Raw genomic sequence first — 21320 nt, 5'->3', positions numbered from 1 at the left:
TTTTTAATCATTTCGCAAGCCAATGGGTATAATAGGTAGTAAGGAATGGTGGAAAATGGAAGTGGTGATGTGGGGAGGGGGAGGGGGGTCATCACCGAGAACTTTGCCCTGGGGCAGCACTTAGGCATGTAAGGGTTCTGTATATATATATATATTGGTGTATATAGGTAGCAGGTCCTCATGTAGACAATTTTCATTGAAGTTCACAGCTGCTTCTGTGTTCACAACTTTCTTGCTGAGGAGTGCTTCGTCTCTGATGATGGAATGGTGAGCAGGAAATACATACATACACCAAGGGCTTTTCCCCTTTACAAGGGAAGTATCCAAAGTCAAACCCACTCCCACCCATTTCATCCCCACATACTACACTCCTGTTCACCATCCCTCCATCTGTACTTGGTGGCTCCTGCATCTCGCCCACTGCCCTGAGTCAGAGGCAATACAGCCAGACACAGCACATCCACAGCAAGGCCACTTCATTTAATCGGCGACATCCCAACTCTCCGTCCCCTCATGCAGACAGAGAAGATGGGGAGAAATCACTTTGGGCTGTGTCAAAATATCATTCACACATACTCCATCCCCACCATCTCCCACCCACTCCCTTCCATGCATCACAGCATCATCCATACACATCCATTCCCCACTCTTCTGTCTTCACCCTTCCTTCCTCAACAGACATTCCCCTCTTTCCAAATGCCCCTTTTACCCCATCCATCCAACTCATCCTTCGTTGCCCCCTCACATTCACTGCATCCACCTCTGATACAGGTAAAGATGTTAAGAGCTTATAAATCTGACTAGGATGCAGGGTGGAAGAAAAACAGGAACATGATTGGTCCAGACTGGCTAATAGAGATCTAGTCACTGTCCTTGGACCCCGTTTGCAAGCCTATCTGAGCCATATAGCATTCATCTTTATCTCTTACAATTTTATATCTATTGTTAAAAGTTTTTTAGACTTGGAAAAATGCATATATATCAGTGATTTGGGAGATTAGGGAGGGTTTTTTTTCCTTATTGTAAAGAGCTTCTAATATGAGGAATTGGAAAGTGTCTTTTTCAGATTGCAGAAAGGAGGTGCCTTTTACTTGCATTCCTCTAGTCAGACAAATACCACAAGTCTCTTCTGAATGCTTTTTTGGGGCTTTGTTGGATAGGTGTAGTGTTAGGTGCCTGGAGAGCCTTGTGGTGGTTCTTCTGATGTATGTAGAGGGCAGGGATGCACAGTTCCCTGAAGAATACATATACTCATACACCAGAAGACTACATTGAAGCTCTGGGATGTCAGTTTTAGAGCTGTCTCTCAGAACGTGGTGATGTGTTTTCTTGTTTTTATAGAAGATTGTGAGGTCTAGTGTGTTGTCCTGTTAAGGCCTGTCTACACGAGCGGGCCTGATCGGCGGGTTTGCCCGTTAACGGGCAAATTCTCGCGGGCCTGCCCGTGAATGTTGTCCACACGACCGAAGTGATGAACAGCTGGGCCTGCCCGACGATGTTGCCAGTAGCGGGTGGAGTGCTGTACGAGAACCATGGTGCCTAGCATTGTCAAGAAAAAGATTTTGTGCTCTATCCTGGGCTGCCATCGTTAAATGTTCACTGTGCTACTATGCCGTGGAATGTGGGATGAAGGCCCGCTGTGGGTTCACGATATTATCTTGCGTCTGGCAGGGTAGAAACTCCAGCTACCGGGCACCAGCTCAGTGATTTCGCTCGGCGGCCTTTCGGGCAATTTGATCGTTTGCCCGTCAAATATGCCCATTAACGGGCAAGCCCGCCGATCAGGCCCGCTCGTGTAGACAGGCCTTTAGTTTCTACCTAGTTGGTGATAATGTTTTTAGAGCTCTTTCGTCTTGTTTGTACTGACTTCATGTATGCATGGTAGTACAGATGGAATTGCTGTCCTGTAGGTGTTTTGGTATTTTCTTGTTTGTTGTACCATCTGTCAAGCTGTATGTTGATGGCTTTGGAGACTTCAGTGTTGGAATAACCGTTGTTCACAAGGACCTGGGAGACTCTTTCTAATTCCTCATGGACAGTCTGCCAACTACTACAATGTGAGTGCTCTTCTTATGTATGTGGTGATTGTGGAGCATTTGTATCTGTCAGAGCACTCATTCTGTCCACTGAGGTAGTCCTGTGTGAGTCAGTGTACATTATACTTTTGTGTTGAATCCAAGAGGTTGCTGGTTTTTAGTAAATCAGGAATCCCTAGGTATTTCTGCAACCTTTTGACTAATAACCTCCTTTAATTCTCCAATGGAACCTGGTCAATGTTTGTAGACCTCAGCTCTCAACCCCCCTCCCCCCTCCAAAAAAAAAGAAAAAAAAATGCGGGGGGTGCAAGCCATCCAATATCACTGCATAAGGAAATCAAATGTCATGGAAACATTTCTCTTAGAGATTCTATTAATCTTGCTGTGTGTACGGTGTCTCCATCCTGCTGAAACCACACATCCTGGTTGCCAAGGTCTTTTACTTTTGGTCCCAGAAATGCTTGCAGCATCTCTACATACCACTCAGATGTTACTGTAACCAAATGGCTTCTCTCTCTCTCTCAAAAAATATATATAAATATATATATATATATATATATATAAGTTTGAAATTGTGCACCATCCAGTCACTTATTCACTATGTAGATTTTTCATGAAGCTTTCTAGGGTTATTTTCTGCCCTATAATAAAAATTTTGCTTGTCACAGCCAGGTAACGAAAATGACCTTCTTCACTTGTGAGAAGAACAGCATTTGGAGGAACTTTTTGAATAATATTTTCAGTGACATGCGATTTTCCCAGTCACATCCTTGCAGTTTCTGAATAATCATTATTTTGTATGGATGGAACCAGATTACTGTGTAAAATTCTTCTGACTGTTCAATCAGACAATTCCAAAGCATGAGCATATTTTTGAGCTGAATATGAAGGAGACTGAACAACAGAATGTCATGCAGCTTAAATTTTCTGGATTTTAATTGCTTTTAGGTCTTCCAGGTGGCTTTAAATGCTAAACCTGTGGCTCTGAAATTCGTAATGCTCAGAACACAGGAACACTTTAAAATTTCAGGTGGTGCATTCCTCTTACTTGCGTTCCTTTGAAAATTTTTGTGTTCCTGCGTTCTTGCATTCCTATAAAGGTGATGCATATGTACACAGGAACACACTAAAGGAATGCACTTTCCCACCTCTGTTGTTTTGCAAGGTAGAGAGGGGCGAGGGATGGGCAGTAGGGGTGCTTATGTGTGAATGATTTTTTCATGTAGCTTGAAGGGATTTCTCCCCGTCTTCTCTTTTTCTGCATGAAAGGACAGAGGGGAGGGGGTCGCCAATTAAGTAAGGAAGTTTTGCTGTGGATGTACTATGTCTTGCTACATTGCCTCTGACCCAGGGCAGTGGGCAGGATACAGGGATGACCCATCATCCATGAGGAACTAAGACGAGAGGGGGAAAGGGTGGTGGACTGAAGTGGAATGGGGGAGTGAATATGTACCTTTGACTTGGGCACCTCCCTTATAAACCAAAGCTCCTGGTATACAGACAGATAGATAGGTAAAGAAATATGATAGGTTTTACAAGAATAGATAGAAAGAGAAATGAAGAGGGGACAATGGCTCACAAACAGAATGGAAGTTTCACCCCAGAAGTCAACAGTAACATACTCCAAACAACTATGAATCAAACAACCACTCTATAGAAAATTACAGTGGTGGGCAGCGATAAATTTTGTGATAAAGCGATAATAATAAAGCAATAAATTAGTCCTATAGTGATAAAGCGATAAATTTCCAAGATACATTAAAGCGATAAGTGATAAATCCTGTGACAAATCCAAAAATACTCTATTTTTGCTACTTATGCATTTAAAAACCTCTTTTTTACACTTATAACACCATATCTGTTTGCCGCGTAACAATGAGCCTGTAACCTCCCGCTGTAACGGTTTTTCATCTTCTACTTTATCGCTGGATTTATCGCGGGAAATTTGATAGCGATGAATATAAGCGATAAATTTTTCCGGTGAAAGCAATATTATCGCTTTGCTTATCGCAACACTCACGACTGGAAAATTATGTGGCCAAACCCTTCCAGTAAAAAATTTTGGCCTAGCATTTGATACTCACGTGACATTCAGCCTATATATCAATGACCCGATAGCAAAAATTAACAAGAAAACATACATACATACATATACCAAAGGCCTTTTCCTTTTTCCCTCTTATAAGGGAGGTAGCCAAAAAAAACAAAGGCATAAAAACCCTTCATATTTAAATTGTTTAATATCATATCATATATAAATTATTTTATGATATTCAGTTCATTCAGGACATAAGTAAGTTTCTTAACCACTTTTGCTATGTCCTTATGTGTAAGGTTGCAGTGAGTGACCATCCTTACTGCTGTGTTGGTGATGGGTAACATCTTAGCCACTATTTTCTCGCCCAGTTCCTCTTCCTCTTGCTTGCTAACCTGGGAAATTGGAAAAGATTACACATAAGTGTAGCTCAATACAATTTACTTGAACACATTAATCTCACAATATTCCCTTTTTTCTAAGTATAACTCATATCAATTAGTTTCACTTGATTGATTTATGAAATTTTTGTCTTGAAGGCCAAGCACCAGAGCCGGTAGGCCATTCAACGCATTCACTTGAACTCTCATACTCAGGATATGTGCCACCTCATTGAAGATTCCCACTTGCATGACTATATTTTGTTTGAGTATATTCTTACCTTCTATTATATAATAAACCATAAATAAACGGGGGTTTTTAGAAAAAATGGAACTACTCTCATGATGAGAAATAAAAGAGTGAAGTGACAGGATTACCATGTTCAGACCAATGAAAGATTTGGGAAAAAAAAAATTAGAAATTTTTGTTTGAGATGGAAGAGTGACTGAAGGTCATGTGGAAAAAGAAAATAATAATAATAAAGAAAATAATAAAAAAAATGTGCCTGAAGGATATGAAGAAACAGTTTTCTACACAGTTGTGTCAACTTGAGTAACAGCCTACAAGAGGGGTTGTTGTTGTTGTTATAACAATAAAAATAAAATAAATAAAGATAAAATAAATAAAAAATAAATGTGCCTGAAGGATATGAAGAAAAGTTTTCAACACAGTTGTGTCAACTTGAGTAACAGCCTACAAGAGGGGTGGTGGTTGTTGTCATTCTCTAGACTGTTTACCCGAGCAGTCCCTCCCTGAGGGATGCCATGGCTGGAAGAGGGTTTTCCCATAAATCCTTTATATATTGTGTTATTGGTGTGCATGACTGTGCACAATGCAGTCTTCCATGTGTTGTGTAGTATGAGGTGAAGTGTTACATCCAGGTCAGTTTCCTATGATGCAGTCATCCAGCCTCTTTTGGTAACTTTGAGCCAGATGGTGGCCACACTGAAGCATGACCAAGTGGATTTTGCCCTCTCAGGGGGGAGAGGAATGAATATCAGGGGGTCTGGCATGCAATAATGTGTTGTTTTTCAGTTTGGTTATCAATAGGATTATTTTTTTGTTGTCAGGTCTTTGACATGTGAGCCTATTGCCAAGCGAGTAACAAATGTTTGGCCCAGAATTTTTAGGTTTCTTTCTAGTGGAAGAATATGGCCATTTGATTTTATTATAGGGTAGTTTTTTGATTCATGTTCGTCTGGCGTGAGCAATGTTACTGTTGATTTGTGGGATGAAGCTTCCATTTTGTTATTTTTGAGCCATTGGGCTTGTTCAAGTAGGCTTGGGTGTTCTTTGCTACCATTTTGTATTTACTCTGCTGGGTTATCCTTGTGAAAAGTTAAGAAACCTGTGCTTTAACAGGTATTAAGTACGTATGAAGAATGGAAGCACCTATGTAAAGAAGTGGAATAAAGTGAAAGAAATTATGAAAGAGTATCTGGAGCACCAAAACAAGAGGGAACATAACAGTAGCGAACTTACTGTGGCCATACGGTTGCATATATCCATTGTAGTTATCTTGGGTTCAACAACTTCCATGAGAACAATATTTGTATGTACACCATCAAGGTCAACCTTCACCACATCACTCCCAGTAGCTTGCACAGCTTTATAAAATCAAATCAAGAAGACATTTTTTTATACTGTTGATTAATAAAACATAATGTAAATAAGACAACACACCTACATACACATGTGCATTCAACATATAAAGCATATCTTACAATTTGTTAATTCATGGGAATAGATAAGTAATTTCATTATTCAACTTTTACGTGTCTATTTCATACTATGGTACTCATACCTTCTGCAAGCTGCTTAGCATGTGCATGGTCTTGTGAAAGCATTGGTGCAATATAGTCGAGGGCATATATACCAGCAGCAGCAAGCATTCCTGACTGACGCATACCACCACCAAGAACCTTGCGAAGCCTTATGGCTCTACAAGGAGAGTCAGAAAAAGGAAGACAAGAGGAGAAGGAGAAGGGAAAAATTAAATAAAGGGAGCAGGGGAGACCAGTAAAATCACCACCACCATAGACATTATAATAAAAATGATCAATTTAGGACAAACACACATACATATATATATACATATATACAAATGTGTATATATATGTATATAGCTTTATGTATTTAGGGTTGCATGTGGCAGGAAAGAGAGGAGTGAAATGGAGGTAAATTGTAGATTGAGAGAGGAAAGCAAATGCCTTGGGGGAGTAAAGAATGTCATGAGAAGGTGGGACCTGGGAATGGATGCAAAGAGGAGATTGTATGAAGCAGTGATTGTGCCAATGATATTGTATAGTTTGGAGGCTTGGTATTTAAGAGAGGCAGAGAGGAAAAGTTTGAATGTGTTTGAGATGAAATGTCTGAGAAGTATGGTAGGGGTTACAAGGTTCAGTATAGTGAGAAATGAGGAGGCAAGGAGGAAAGCGGGGTTGGAAAAGGAGATGACAGATAGGACTGATGAAAGTTTTTGAGAGGGTTTGGACACATGGAAAGAATGAGTGAAGAGAGATTAGTAAAAGAGGTGGGGGAGTGAACTTGAGAGGATGACCAACAATGAGATGGATGGATGGGGTGAAGGGGGTGTTGAGCAAGAGGGGAATGTCTGTTGATCAAGGAAGGGAGCAGACAAGAGACTGGGGTGAATAGAAAGTGGCTGTGTATGAATGATACAGTTATGCAATGCAGGGAGGAGCAGGGAATGGTTATGTGCAAATGATATTCAGATGCATCCCAAAGGGATTTCTCCCTATCTTTTCTTTTTCTATATGAGTGGACGGTGATGGGGGTCACCAATTAAGTAAAGTGGCCTTGTTGTGGATATACTGTGTATTGTTGTATTTCTTCTGACTCAGGGCAGTGGGCAGGATACAAAGATGACCCCGTCATCCACAAGGAGCTGAGAGACGAGGGTGGATGGGAGTGGAATGGTGTCGGAGTGAAATGGGTGGGAGTAGGTACATGCCCTTGACTTCACTACCACCCTTGTAAAGAGGAAAAAGCCCTTGGTATATAGAATATATGTGGAATGATCTTGAGGGGATGACTAAGGATGGGATGGATTGGGTGAGAGGGGCTTTGAGCTAGAGGGTAGTGTCTGTTGAACAATGATGGGGTAAGGAAGGAGATAGGGGTGAGTGGAGAATGGTTGTAGATGGATGATAGTGTGATGCAGCCTGAAGGGATTTCCCCCAATCTTCTCTATTTTCTGGATGAGGGGATGTTGAAGCAGCCCTGCTGTGGATGTGCTGTGTCTTACTGCATTGCTTCTGAGTCAGGCAATGTGGAAGAGACAGGGATGACCTTTCATCCATGAGGAGCTAAGATAAATGGGAAGCAAGGGTGATGGACGGGCGTGGAATGGGTGAAGGGTGAGTGCCTTGGGCTTGACTACCTCTCTTATATGTAGGAAGAAGCCCTTTATATATATATGTATATATATATATGTAAATGTATATATATATATATATATATATATATATATAAATATATATATATATATATATATATATATATATATATATACTGATAAGTATTTTAGACAAATGATTTGGATGATGAAGAATATAAACACAGGGGAAGGCTCAGAACCCTAAACACTCAAACGTTTCGTTCGCGTAGAACTTCTTCAGAGAGTGTATGTAGAACTGCAGTTGAAGTTTATGTACTAAATCTAATTATCTTTTCGGACACTTGGGAAAGGTCGTTTTTCTGGCGTGTTTTAGAAATAAAATACTAGTTTCTTTAGCTAAATTGATAAACCCTCCTCGATGATTCGATGAATTATTAGTTGAAATATATGCTGATTCAACAATTCTTCTAGTGAATTTATCAAAACCTTTATGTAGCACTTTATGTAGCACTTCAGCTTGATAAATTCACTAGAAGAATTGTTGAATCAGCATATATTTCAACTAATAATTCATCGAATCATCGAGGAGGGTTTATCAATTTAGCTAAAGAAACTAGTGTTTAGGGTTCCGAGCCTTCCCCTGTGTTTATGTTCTCCATCATCCATCTATATATGTATATATACAGTATATATATATATATATATATATATATATATATATATATATATATATATATATATATATAAATAAAACCTGATTCTGTTCATATAAATTAAAGCTTTTATCAACCTCTCATTTGTAAGAGACCAAGATACTAAATAACAGCTACACACATAAGACATGAGATGCAGATATGAATAGAAGACATAAGATTTCTTACAAGCTTTCTATTATGGCCTTGTTGCTCTGTACTGAGGAGTCTATAGAAGCTGAAACTAACCTTAAAATGAAGTCCTTTGGTCCAGCAATGACAGACCCTACAGGAGCACCAAGGCCCTTACTGAGACATAAGCTGACCGTGGTAACATGTCTCACCAGGCGAGCAGGTGGTACATTAAGAGCTGTTGCAGCATTCATCATTCGAGCACCATCCATGTGCAGAGGTAAACCCAACTCTTGACACCTCCTCCCTAGCTGGGTAAAGTTACAAATGGTATTATCTTTTGAAGTAGAAAGGAAAATACAGTGGTTGCATAGCTCTTAATCTTTGGAAATGTAATAAAAAATCAGTAAACCTATTTCTGCAGAGAAACAAAATAAGCACATACACCTTTACAATAAGATCATCATGTCAATCAACATAATGCCCAGGTTCTCTCTTGCAGGATACTATAACCTTTAGGAAAGTCACTCAATGAAAAGATTCTGTGTTGGCGTCTGGAATGAGTGAGTGAACAATATTGTGTATTGGGTGCTTTGTCTTCCATGTGGAGGTTCCTCTTTGGCCAATTGGTGTCTGTTGCCTGGCCAAATAAGAGGGAGGGAAGTGGAGTATGTAGGGGATAGAATGGGTGGGAGTGGTTTCTATGCCTTTGTCTTTTGGCTACCTCCTGTGTAAGGGGGGAAAAGCCTTTGATATATGTATGTATGTATACCATTTTAATAAGGGATGGTGACCTGAACACAGACACATCAGTGCCAATCTTGTCTGCCATGGGAGTGATTTCTCTGCTGGATTGGTTTCTGGAAGGGACCAGTGATGGGTACCAACTTGCAGTCCTGGAAGATGGACAGAAGAGCAGCTAATTTTCAAAACCCACAAACCCCCTCACCTTCATCAGGAGGTGCAGAGGAGCTGACACTGTCTTTAGAATGGTCTCAAGATCTATCAACTTAATCTGTACTTCATACACCTTTTCACACATGGAGAACTGACAACTGGCAACTGCTTCCCTCTTCCTACTAGTTTCAGTCAATGACATTGTCGCATACTAATACAACACAGTCCAATTTTTCTTCCTAAAGAAATCTATGGGATCAATCAATCCATTGCTCTGGTCTCTGTCATCTTCATATGATGTTCTATTGGAAGGATTTTGGTTTCTGGGTGCAATTGTCCTATAGGACAGTTTTAGTGCATCCTGTTATTACTCTGTGTTTGTGAGTTATGTTTGATATGCTGATTGCTGGAAACAATGCTGTAGAAGCATATTCTAGGGTGGTTCTTATGAACTGTTTTTAAGTGGTTATTAGAATTTCTTTTTATTTCTCAAAGTCTGTGCTAGGAATGGTTTTCGATAGGTTTATTTCCTTGTTGATCCTTACTGACAGGTCCTTGATATGTGGGCTGAATGTCATTTAGGTACCAAATGTTAGACCCAGAATTTTAAGATTTTTTTCCTATGGAAGGGTTTGGCCATTTGATTTTGATTTTGAATTTTTTTTATGGTTCTTATTGATGAATTCTGGGGTGAGGCTTCCATTCTATAATTTCTGAGTCATTACTCTAGTTCACTCCACTATATCCATGCTGATGGAATGATAAGTAGCAAAAAAAAAAAAACTTCCCTGATCAACATGGGTTCAAAGCGAACCACTCCACCAACACTGTTCACAAACATCACTCCACAAGTGCTGGGGGGATTCAACAAAAATGTTCCACAACAGAAAATTGTTTTAATAACTATTGACATAAACAAGGTATTTCACAAGTCCTCAGATACATATATATATTGCTTCTGATGCAGGACAGTGGGCAAGATGCAGGGGATCATCATCCAGGATACCATCCACCTCCATAACAGTACCTCCACAGAAGAGGCCTGGCAATTGAATCAAACTGCCCTAGATGCAACAATCACACAGAGGACACTAATCATCTCATCCTACACCACTCCACACTATCATTGGGCAACACAGTATTTCTTACCTGAGTGACCTATGGGTCCATCCCGTGGGTGTTTGATAGTTCTCCAGCAAGAGTGACCCGAGACAATGGAATGACTGACTGATTTATTTGTTTTTGGAGGGAGGGTGAGCACATTGAAGAGAAAGAGGCAATTTGATATCCATATACAGAATTATGAAAGGGATGGAAATCCCTGACAGGGATGATCTACTTAAATGGGACAGTAGAAATACAAGGGGACACAAGAAGAAACTTAAGGACAGTTACAGAAGATATCTGAAAAAGAATAGCTTTCCATATAGAGTGATAGATACATGGAATAATTTGAAAGAGAAAACAGTGAATGCTAAAACTATACACGACTTTAAGAAAGAACTGGATGTGGAAAGATACAACTGTGGGTCCCTACGAGCATAGCTCTTCTCCTGCAAAATACAACTAGGTAAATACTAACCTGATCTAGCCATTCCAGAGGGAGTACCTTGCCTCCACTTGCATTGTGTGTATTTTCAACACAAACTAGAGTTGTTATTGGATAATGTGGATTATCCTGCCTCACAATTTTTGTCATCTCCTCTATACAAAAAGTTCCATCAGGCTTGTTCTTAACTGTGCGTGGATGAACACCCCCAAGCTGAAACCCCAAGAATCATAAGGTTATTGCTAGTGGTGAAAACCAATATAAAATTTTCAATAACACAAATACATGTTAAAAAATAAATAAATATATAAATCTTAGTAACACAAAAATAACCTACTGTTATAGTCATGGAATACTGCTATTAGCAATACCTGTGCAATACCGCCTTGCTCCCACAAATGAATGTGACAGGTATCTCCCATTACAACTTCTGCACCACGTCCCCAACAATGGTTTAGCACTTGAAAGCAAAGAATCTACATTAGTATAGATTAAGATTTCAAACATAAACTCTACCATTGTTTTCATTAAGACCTACAGGTAAATTCTTCTTCTCCATATATCATTACCTATAGGTGTATTCTATATTTGTATACAACATCAAGTGTTGGTCAGTATTATTGCTCCATTTTTGTTTTATGTGTTGTCTTCCCTTATGGATACTATAGACTGTGGTGTTAGTTTTGTTCCTTTAATAAAAGCTATTTGTAGTTTATGTAGGAACTGAAGCAGTTCCATGTGTTTGTGATTCCATTTATGTATATTTGTAATATGCTTTGGTTAGGCTTTTTATGTGTTGGTTTGGTTTTAGATGTATGTATTGTTGTGTGATAAATACAGCTCTCATTTTTCATGTACTGGTTTGTGTTGGGGATTATAGTGCATGTGAGATGGAATCAAGAGTGGCATGTGTTGCATTTGATGTATGCAAGTGAAAAGTTTATTGGCTTTGTATATGCTGGACATGTGTATAGACCTAGGTTGGTTTCTATATATCTGGCTACTAGGAGGAAATGTAGGAGGACAGGCAATGGGGTACTGACCTCCTCATGTGAAAAAACAGGAATAAAAGAGGGGAAGATAGTTGGACAGGAGTAGTAAAGTAAATAGAGATAGTTTATGGGCCTGATCCAGCAGCAAGGTACTGGTTCCTCAGGACTGCACCTCCTTGTGGAGGTGAAGTTGTGTTGCTTTAAGCCCTGGATTTGGCAGTAATTTGACTGAATATAGGGTATCTTCTTTCCATCATCTGCTTTCTTTCTGGTCAGCAGAGCGGCTTCTTGCAGGCACAACACAGCGACCCATGAGGACTTAGGAGGGACAACAAGTGGGTTCTAGGATGGATGTAAAGTGAGCATATACTTTAACTTGGCCAACCCCTTATAAGGGGGGCCTTTGATATATGTATGCATTTATACATACTTGTATGTAAATTATGTATGTATATATTTACCTTATTTTCCTAAAGTATGTGTATATGTACATAGATATGTCCAGAAATTGTTGTTGTTGTTGTTCAAGTTCACATGCCTCAATAATATCATACATTGCAATAAGAAAGATGAAGCCCAAGATGTGTTTCAACCTCACCAATATCATATGTTCATCAACCAGAGTGACCTCTACAGTACCAGCTACCCTCCTGAGGTAGGTCCTCTTGCTGTGGGCCAACCAGTAGTAGGTGTAACTCTTGCTACTAATTTCACCACTTCCCAGTCTCCTGACCTCACCCTTGAGCCTCATGATAAAAGGGGTCATCAATCATCCTGGGAAGAGAGAATGTTCTAGGCACTCACGTGGAGAACCCTGGGCCTGACTCAATGCACTTAACCCCTTCCATACTATGATGCCTACATAGGCATCATGAGGTGCAAGAGGATATATGAGGATGCCAGCATTGGCATATTGATTATATTTTTATTTTGTAGTTATAACTGAGTGACTCCAATATTCTGTGAACTGAGTTGATCATATTTTCTGTGGTTATTAATATTCAGAGTGAAAGAGAATGGGTAATACAGCTTTAACTTTATATTTTATAATGCAAGTATTGTGATGCATCATCAAATAGTCGTACATCAGGCAGCTGATGCTACCCACAAGAATTTGACTCGTACTGAAGAGGTTAAGCCTTATTTGCACCACCCCAGCCATTCACAAAGCATACTTCATGGATTTAACAGGGACAGGTTGAATATTCACCTCCAACAAAAGTGCAATGTTTGGAGGCCATATACATTGATATAAGGATTTGTCCTCCCTATGTATCCACCCATTAGAATCTATTCTTAACCTAACAGTCCCAGGATTTGTGGGTGAGTATATGCACCAACCACCTTGGTATTTGGGTAACAACCATCAACTGTGTAGTGTCAGCTCAAGCAGTGGCTGCTTGACATGTGGCATGCTTAACTTGAAGGTTCATGTTAGGTTGCTCAGTCAATTTTCCTCTATGAACTAAGAGGGGCTACCTGTCCTGGCCTGAATAAAGGACCAGAGAGGTACCTTATGTTCCTGGCCCCAGGGAGGTACCTCAGCACAAACATATCACCAGGGCATAGCTTAAACTCAAGGAATCCTGTCTCTATGCCCTGTGGGGATGCCATACATGGCAAATAACATTACACTGTACTCTAACACACAGCTTACTTCATAATGAATCATGCACATTTCAAATAACTTACCACAAATAAGGTTACCCATAGTGCCTGTAGGGACAAACAGGGCAGCTTCCTTCTCCAGCAATGTAGCAACTTTGTTTTGTAGGGCTGTTGGTTAAAGCAGTAGTTTAGTTTACATAAAATACCACTAATATGACCAACATATAAAAATCTAGACACTAGTCTATGCATATTCCTTTTAGTGACTTATATTTCACACATATTGTTTGTCTTGTTCTATCCTCTCATCATTCCTATCCTTGGGTTCATTTACAAATTCCCATACCTTGGCTTGTTCATCCTCAGTAGCACCTTTCTTGATCAAAATATGTTTTAGACCTGTCTTTGCTCAATTTCTTCCATGACCTGTTGATTTGTCTGCTGCAGCATGTGACTTAAACTTGATTTTTAAATGACATATGCTACCCTTCTTGTACCAACCTAACTTAGACACATCTTCAATGTGATTCATCACATCTTAGATATTTCCAATAACTATGCAAGTAATTTCTCTAACATTTTGTATCTCTTGTTCCTCGCATTTGGTCTTGTTCACTACATACCTGACAAGAGATTCCCTGTATTAAAAAACTTTCATTAACTCTTCTTCCAATATATCATAGTCCTCCCTTTTGTGCTGCTCCATGACTTCCCTAAATTTAACTGTAACCTTCTTGTGGTTAGATAACTCAACCTTTTCTAAAGCTCTATCAATTCACTGATATTTATCTTGTCTAACTTGATCCTTGTGTAATTTTACTCTAAGATGTTGAAAAGTTAAATCCTCTTGTTTACTAGTGTCATTTTCCATTTTAAGTCATTCAATATCCAATATTTGAGCAAAGATAATGGATTGCTCTTGTTCAAGGTTGTGCTTCAGATCCTTAAGTTTAGACTCATGAGACAAAATTAATTCCCTCAATAACTTAAGTTTAAATGGGAAAACATGCCTCCTTATTTAAGTCCTCAAAAAGAAAAAGGGAGTGCTTTCTATGCCTTTTTCTTTTTGGCTACCCCCATGTAAGGGGGGAAAAGCCTTTGGTAAATGTATGTAATGTATATCTTTGGAAGGGTTATCCTGTTTATTTTTTTCAGCCTCAGGTTCTTCCTGGTTGTTTTAATGTATAATATGCAAAGTTTCAGGCAGAGCCTACAGTCTGTGTATCCACCTAATTGTAGTACTATATACATGAAAAGAGCAATGCTCATTGGGTCCCATCTCCTACTCTGTAATTCATCACACCAAGTGTGTGAGGTGAACGAGTTTGTTGTTGTTCTTGTTGTTATTGTTGTCATTCCCTGGACCATCTGGCCAATTGAGAAACACCATGGTTGGAATGAGGTTTTCCCATAAATCCATTACAGAGTATATGTGTTATTGACATACATGATTGTGAACAATGCAGTCTTCCATAATGTGTTGTATAGCATGGGGTGAAGTGTTACATCCTGGACAGTTATTTGTGATGTGGTCATCCAGCCTCTTCTGGTGGCTTAGAAGGGTTGGAGGGTGCCTGGCCAGGTAGACTCTGTCCTCTTGGGGGAGAGAGGATTCAGAGGGATGGGCATCAGGGGGTCTGGCATGCATCAAAGGTGTGTGGCAGAGTCTGCATCAAGGGCCCAATCCCCAACCCCCAGCATGGAAGGAATTGGGGGCCAAAATTCCACAAGAAGCTCTTGTCATCCCAGTGGGGAAGGAGGTAGTAGTGATGACTGATCATACCTATGACTGTAGGATCTTCCATGAAAACATCATCCCCTAGGGGAGCCTCCACCATAGCTTGCTTCATTGCAGGGTTTGGCTGGGTTACAGTATCACTCCTCAGGTCCACAGTGTACTGTCAAAATAGAGTTGTTTGCAGGCTTACTTCACATTAATACTTGTGATGTAATGTAAGTCATTTCTGCTCACCTTACCTGTTGCCTTGGGTTCTTTTTACAGTATATCTAATTCACCCTAACTGTAGTCTCTAATTCAACATTTTGTAGCTTTTCACTTCACAAACAAGATGTACACTGCTGGCATAATTGTAAATTTGCTGGCCTTGTATTCACTTAGTTGTGACATACCTTCCCAAACTCCATCACTAACTGCCTTAGACCCTCCTCTGACCCTGCCACAAGTGCAGTGTCATCTGCAAATAACAACTGGCTCACTTCCGACTTCCCTCCACTATCTCTAACTATCTCCAATCCCCAGCCTGTCATCTTCACATTCACCTCCCATACCACCCCATCCTGTGGTGATATGATACAGCCCTGATGTAGCCCTACCTTCACCTACAACCACTCGCTCTTCCCCTTCCAATCCTAACACAAGCTCTACTATCTCGTAAACTCTTAGCTGCCCTTAATAGTTTTCTCCCAATCCCATATATCTGCAATACCTCCCATAGAGCCTTCCTGTTTACCCTGCCATAAGCCTTCTCCATGTATAAAGGCCCCTCCCCCACCAAAAAATCCTTATTTCTGCCAAATATTCTCACAAATCTACCTTACCACAAATTTTTTATCTATGCACCCTATATCTTTCCTAAATCCATGCTGCTTCTCATCAATTATTCCCTCTGTTCCTCTCCTAATCCTCTCAATCAAAACCTTCCCATATGCCTTTCCAATCACACCCAACAAATAGCTAATAAATAAAATTATTACTTTCACATTTATCCTCTTTTCCTTTGTAGTAGAAATATAAGTAAAATGAAAAGTATAAAATACTAAAGCCCTCCCTATAATAGAACTAGCCCCCCTCCCCCAAATTTCAAGTCCTACCTATGGGCCTATTTCTGTCTTGGCCTAGTGTGGGTAGTTAGCTATCCTGTATGGTGTGTATGTCTGCATAAAATAAGGATACAAATGTTATTTAAAGGTTGTTTTGGGGTACACCTTCAGGAATTGGCTTACATTGGTACATAACGTTAACTGGTTAAGTATTTCCATCAAGAAGTTTTACTTCATGCAAGTTTTTTTCTTCTCATTTACATTCTATATCTACTTTTTAACTGTTAGTATCTGCTAAACTCTTCAGAATTACAAAAAATAATCCCAGGCAACATATTCAAATGCATGAAAATTATATTCAAAAACATATTTCAGTTGTTAAACAAACTGAATAGATAAAATAAGCCTGAGACTAGTAAAATAGAGAAACTACTAAAAATTATCATAACCATTGAACCTTACCAAACTAAAGACAGGAATACTATTCTCTTAAGACTTACAGTTTCACTGGAAGACATGATGTAATTCTTGATTTACAATTCAAGATGACAAATATTCACAAAATTATGATTCTCTTGGGTTTCTGGCCAGCTGGAAGGGTAAGAAATATAACTTATGATAATATCTGCATCAAAACATTCAGAAAATTATCATGCAAATCTATTAGATTAACAGATTCTGAATTTGATCATAATGAAAATAAAGTAGTCAAATTAAAGCATTCTACTTTTCCTCCTTATTCTTTACATAAGAACTGACAACCAACACATAGAATCCACAGATGGAAAAACAAACAAGCAAATATGGAACATTATTGAATTAATAATAATAAAATAATAATAATAATAGTAATAATAGTAATAGAAAATAATAATAATAATAATAATGATAATAAAGATAATAAAATAACCCATCCCCCCACATTCTTAGGCCTATGGTCTGAAAAGTGGCTCATGAAATTTAGTACAAGTAAATGTAAGGTTATGCATATGGGTAAAAATAACAATAAGTACAATTACAAGTTATTTGGAAATTCATTAACAAAAGTGAATAGTGAAAAGGATCTCGGTGTAATTATCAGTGGTGATCTCAAATCATCTAAGCAGTGTATTTCCTCCTCAGAGAAGACGAATAAGATTCTAGGACTGATTGCATGATCTTTTGATTTTAAAAGTCCATCTGTCATTATCAAGCTATATAAATAGTTAGCTCATCCACATTTGAAATATGCTGTTCCTGTATGGTCACCAAATCTCATTAGACATTGACAGATTGGAAAAAATACAACTGTGTGCCACAAAACTGATTCCAAATATCAGAAATAAATCATACATTAATAGACTAAAACTTATGAATCTATTTTCCATAAAAAAGTGTAAACTCAAGGGTGATTTGATTCAAGTCTTTAAGGTTCTAAAGAGAACTGACAGCATCAAAAGTGATAAAATCTTCACACTGAATGCAAACCAAGCAAGAAATAATGGTCTCAAACTGTCAGGAAGTAAAATAGACTTAATTTGGAAGTGGATAGAAACAACTTTGCCAGCCATGTAGTAAATGAATGGAATAAATTTCCTGCAGAGGCAGTGCAATATGCTGTAATGCCGGTCATTTATTCTATTCATTTATTCATTCATTTTTATCTATTCATTTTTTATCATTTATTCATTATAAATTACCGGGTATTCATTTTCTGTTTGCTTTTGACCCAGGAGGGATGACCCGTCATAAGGTGGAATGGGTGGGAGTGGATTTTATGCCTTTGTTTTTTTTGCTACCTCCTTTGTAAGGGGGAAATAGCCATTGGTATATGTATGTACTTTTTTCCCACATCCAACCTAGTTATGGACCAAAAGGTCTCCTGTCTGCATGCTCTTCCTTTGTAATCTTATGTATTGGTTACAGCTCCAGTTTTTGTGCATTGGTTTGTTTGTTATTGTTGTGCATTTTAAATGTAATCATTTGTGGCAAGTGTTGCATACAATAGATGTGTGTGCATAATTGATATGTTTGGAGCAGGTGGGCTAAGTGTAGGAGTCTGGGTTCGTTTCTATGTCCCCAGGTAATAGGAAAAGGAAGGGCAGGTGCCTGTGAACTAAGCTCCTTGTGTGAAAAAATAGATATAGAGGAGGTAATAGTGTTGGGAAGAGTGTATGAATGTGTGAAAAGTGACTCTTTATTCCAGTCCAGAAGACAGGTGCTGGCTCCTTTTCATGTCCACTTGTGGACCCCTTGAGCAGCACCTTGCGAGTTTGATTTCTCCTTGAGGGAGGGCACCTTCCCCCTTTTGCTGTGAAAGAGCTCCAGCAGTGTAGCCTCTTGTAGGCCAGACTTGGAACAACTGTATATAAGGAACCAAAAGATCAGTGGAGTCCTCCAAGGAGCCATTCCCAGAAATGTTTAACATCTTCATGACTGACCTTCCTCTCCCAAACCAAAACACATTAAAGTTCTTCCATGGAAGTGGATGACTTAATCATTAGAGCAAAGCACAGCAACTATAGAACAGCTGGAAGTGGATGACCTAATCATTACAGCAAAGCACAGCAACAACAGAACAAGTTGGAAGTGGATGACCTAATCATTACAGCAAAGCACGGCAACTACAGAACAAGCTGGAAGTGGATGACCTAATCATTACAGCAAAGCACAGCAATTATAGAACAGCTGTCAAGTACACACAAAAATGTCTAAATGAAGTAGACCTGACTAACTCAAAACGAAATGACAACATCAACTCAAAATTCATCAGTAACATTGCTTACTGCAGACACCAGGAATCAAAGAATTTTTCATTACTTAAGCTTACATGTTTTATGTTATCCTCGGCAAATTTGACCATTGGAATTATTTCGAACTATGTGTTCTTTTCATTATCTGCACTTCATGTATATTCATTCAATGCCAAATAAACTTATTATAAACTGAATGGCCAAACTCTGCCACTAGACAAAATCCTAAATTCCTCGGCCTCACATTGGACATGCACCTGTCCTTCATCCCTCATGTCAATGACCTCATTTTGAGAGCAAGTAAAAGTAATGGCTATAATTTTTTTTTTTTGGCCTGGTTATGCCATAGTTATGCCAGTGGGTGTAGTTAACTACTAAAATTCTTAAACATATACTTCAGTAAAAGTAATTAGATTTTGTACAATATGAAAAAAGACTAACCGAAAAAATTTCCTCGTTTCTTCCCTGAGATAATATTATAATACACGTTGACCAACGAATTTGCATTTAGCTTAGTCAGGTGATTGGGTATTAGTCGTGAACCAGTTTTATTACAGAAAACAAGATAGGGTTATCGAAGAAAATGTAGGGCTTAGGGGGTAGCTAAAAAATACGAACTATTCTTTCTTTAATACGTTATGATTACATCATTATGTATACTTCTTTAGTACCTATTTCTAAAAACCTTTGATTGACATCAACATCCTTCTATTTCATGCGTCTGTAACACATTCCACAATGCATCACTTGACCTTGCCATATGCCTCCTCCAAATCAATAAAAAAAAAACTTACTTTTTGCCAGAAACTCTTCGCATATTTCCCTTAACATGAAAAAAATATCCAAACAATCTCTTCTCTAAACCCACATAGTTCTTCCCCCTCTCAACACTCTCTCTATTCCCTTCTTATTCCCCTATATCCTCCCAACTACACCTAACAGACTTATCCTTCTAAATCTTCTACATTCATAGCTGTCCCATTTTCTTGCTGTAGAGTGGAACTATACAAGCACTCTTCTAATCCTCTGGGACATTCTCCTCCCTCATGCACACAACAACCTCACTAGCCAATCTACTATAAATGTTTTCCCTTTATCAGATACTCCTCATGATAATCATCAAATCTAATTGTTTTCCCCGCTTTTATCGCCTTCACTCATATATGTATACATATTTTTCATATTGTCAAACAATTTTCTTCTCCCACGACAATCATTATCCCGCCATCTCCCACTGCCACAACCAATCAATCCTCAACCTCCTCCAAATTTAACAAATCCCTGGACTACTTTACTCATTCTCCCTATCCTTTTTACATCCATTAACATCTGTCCTTCTGCACCATTTATCCTCTCCTTTCTACTAACCTCACACTTCTCACTCACTTCTATTTTTCTCAATATGCTATGTCAACTAGCTCTCCCCCCCACACACATCATTTTACACCTGCATCTCTTTCCTCTTTACCATCTTAACCTTGGGTTTTTGTTTCTCCTATATTATTCTATAACTCTCATATGATTCCCTAGTTCTACTTTGCAACAAATCCTCACGGGCTCGCTTCCTCCCTTTCACCGCTTCCCTCATCTCTTCAACACTCGATTCACTGTTTTTCATTTTATTTCCTTCCATCGCCTTTCTCTCACATACCACCTTTGCGCATGTTGTCAAGCCTCTTTGGAAATGTACCCATTGGATAAGGCTGGCACCGCCCGGAAATCGAATCCTGGATCTCCCACTTTCTGAGGAGACGTGCTTACTGATTAAACAATGGTCGCCTCCAGTAACCACTCGCACATAACCGTTCCCTGGACCCTACTCTGTAGGCCAATCTGGAAGTTTGTACCACTTACGAGGTCCTACTCACTGCGCCATGTTAGATAAGGAGCGTCACTGTAAAGCTGGCACTGCCCGGAATCGAACCCAGGACCTCCTATTTGCAAGGTGGGGCAACTAATTGATTGGCTGTTATATTTTTCATTTTATATGGGAACTATATCAGTGTTGCATATTCCAATCTAAGTGGAGAGGGGTCTTTTCTCCGTGTCTTCGTGTGGATGTTTTCTCATTGTTGTAATATTCTGTAGATTGTTATTATACACGTTTCTCCATCTTTAATGCAT

General features: G+C 39.1%; 1 protein-coding gene across 3 annotated transcripts; it reads right to left on the bottom strand.

The window, feature by feature from the left end:
• Positions 1 to 2581: 2581 nt before the first annotated feature.
• LOC143040405 (uncharacterized) lies at positions 2582 to 19762 on the bottom strand. Of its 3 annotated transcripts, XM_076211453.1 has the most exons (10): positions 19638 to 19762; positions 16965 to 17055; positions 15467 to 15581; positions 13768 to 13851; positions 11455 to 11543; positions 11117 to 11296; positions 8755 to 8948; positions 6257 to 6393; positions 5935 to 6059; positions 2582 to 4466 (listed from the first exon to the last, which is right to left on the bottom strand). In XM_076211453.1, exons 2-10 carry the CDS (start codon positions 16980 to 16982, stop codon positions 4296 to 4298), a joined length of 1113 nt encoding a protein of 370 aa, XP_076067568.1. In that variant the 5' UTR covers positions 16983 to 17055; positions 19638 to 19762; the 3' UTR covers positions 2582 to 4295. The 3 variants fall into 3 exon arrangements, with proteins under 3 accessions (XP_076067568.1, XP_076067569.1, XP_076067570.1); XM_076211454.1 differs by lacking the exon at positions 15467 to 15581 and having other exon boundaries at positions 19638 to 19715; XM_076211455.1 differs by lacking the exons at positions 15467 to 15581; positions 16965 to 17055; positions 19638 to 19762 and adding an exon at positions 14030 to 15379.
• Positions 19763 to 21320: the final 1558 nt, after the last annotated feature.

The sequence above is a fragment of the Oratosquilla oratoria genome, chromosome 28 (assembly GCF_046742065.1).
Source record: "Oratosquilla oratoria isolate Oo_2021 chromosome 28, ASM4674206v1, whole genome shotgun sequence".
NCBI lineage: Eukaryota > Metazoa > Arthropoda > Malacostraca > Stomatopoda > Squillidae > Oratosquilla > Oratosquilla oratoria.
The sequence above is the reverse complement of the archived record's forward strand: the minus strand, read 5'-3'. Positions and strand labels throughout refer to the sequence as shown.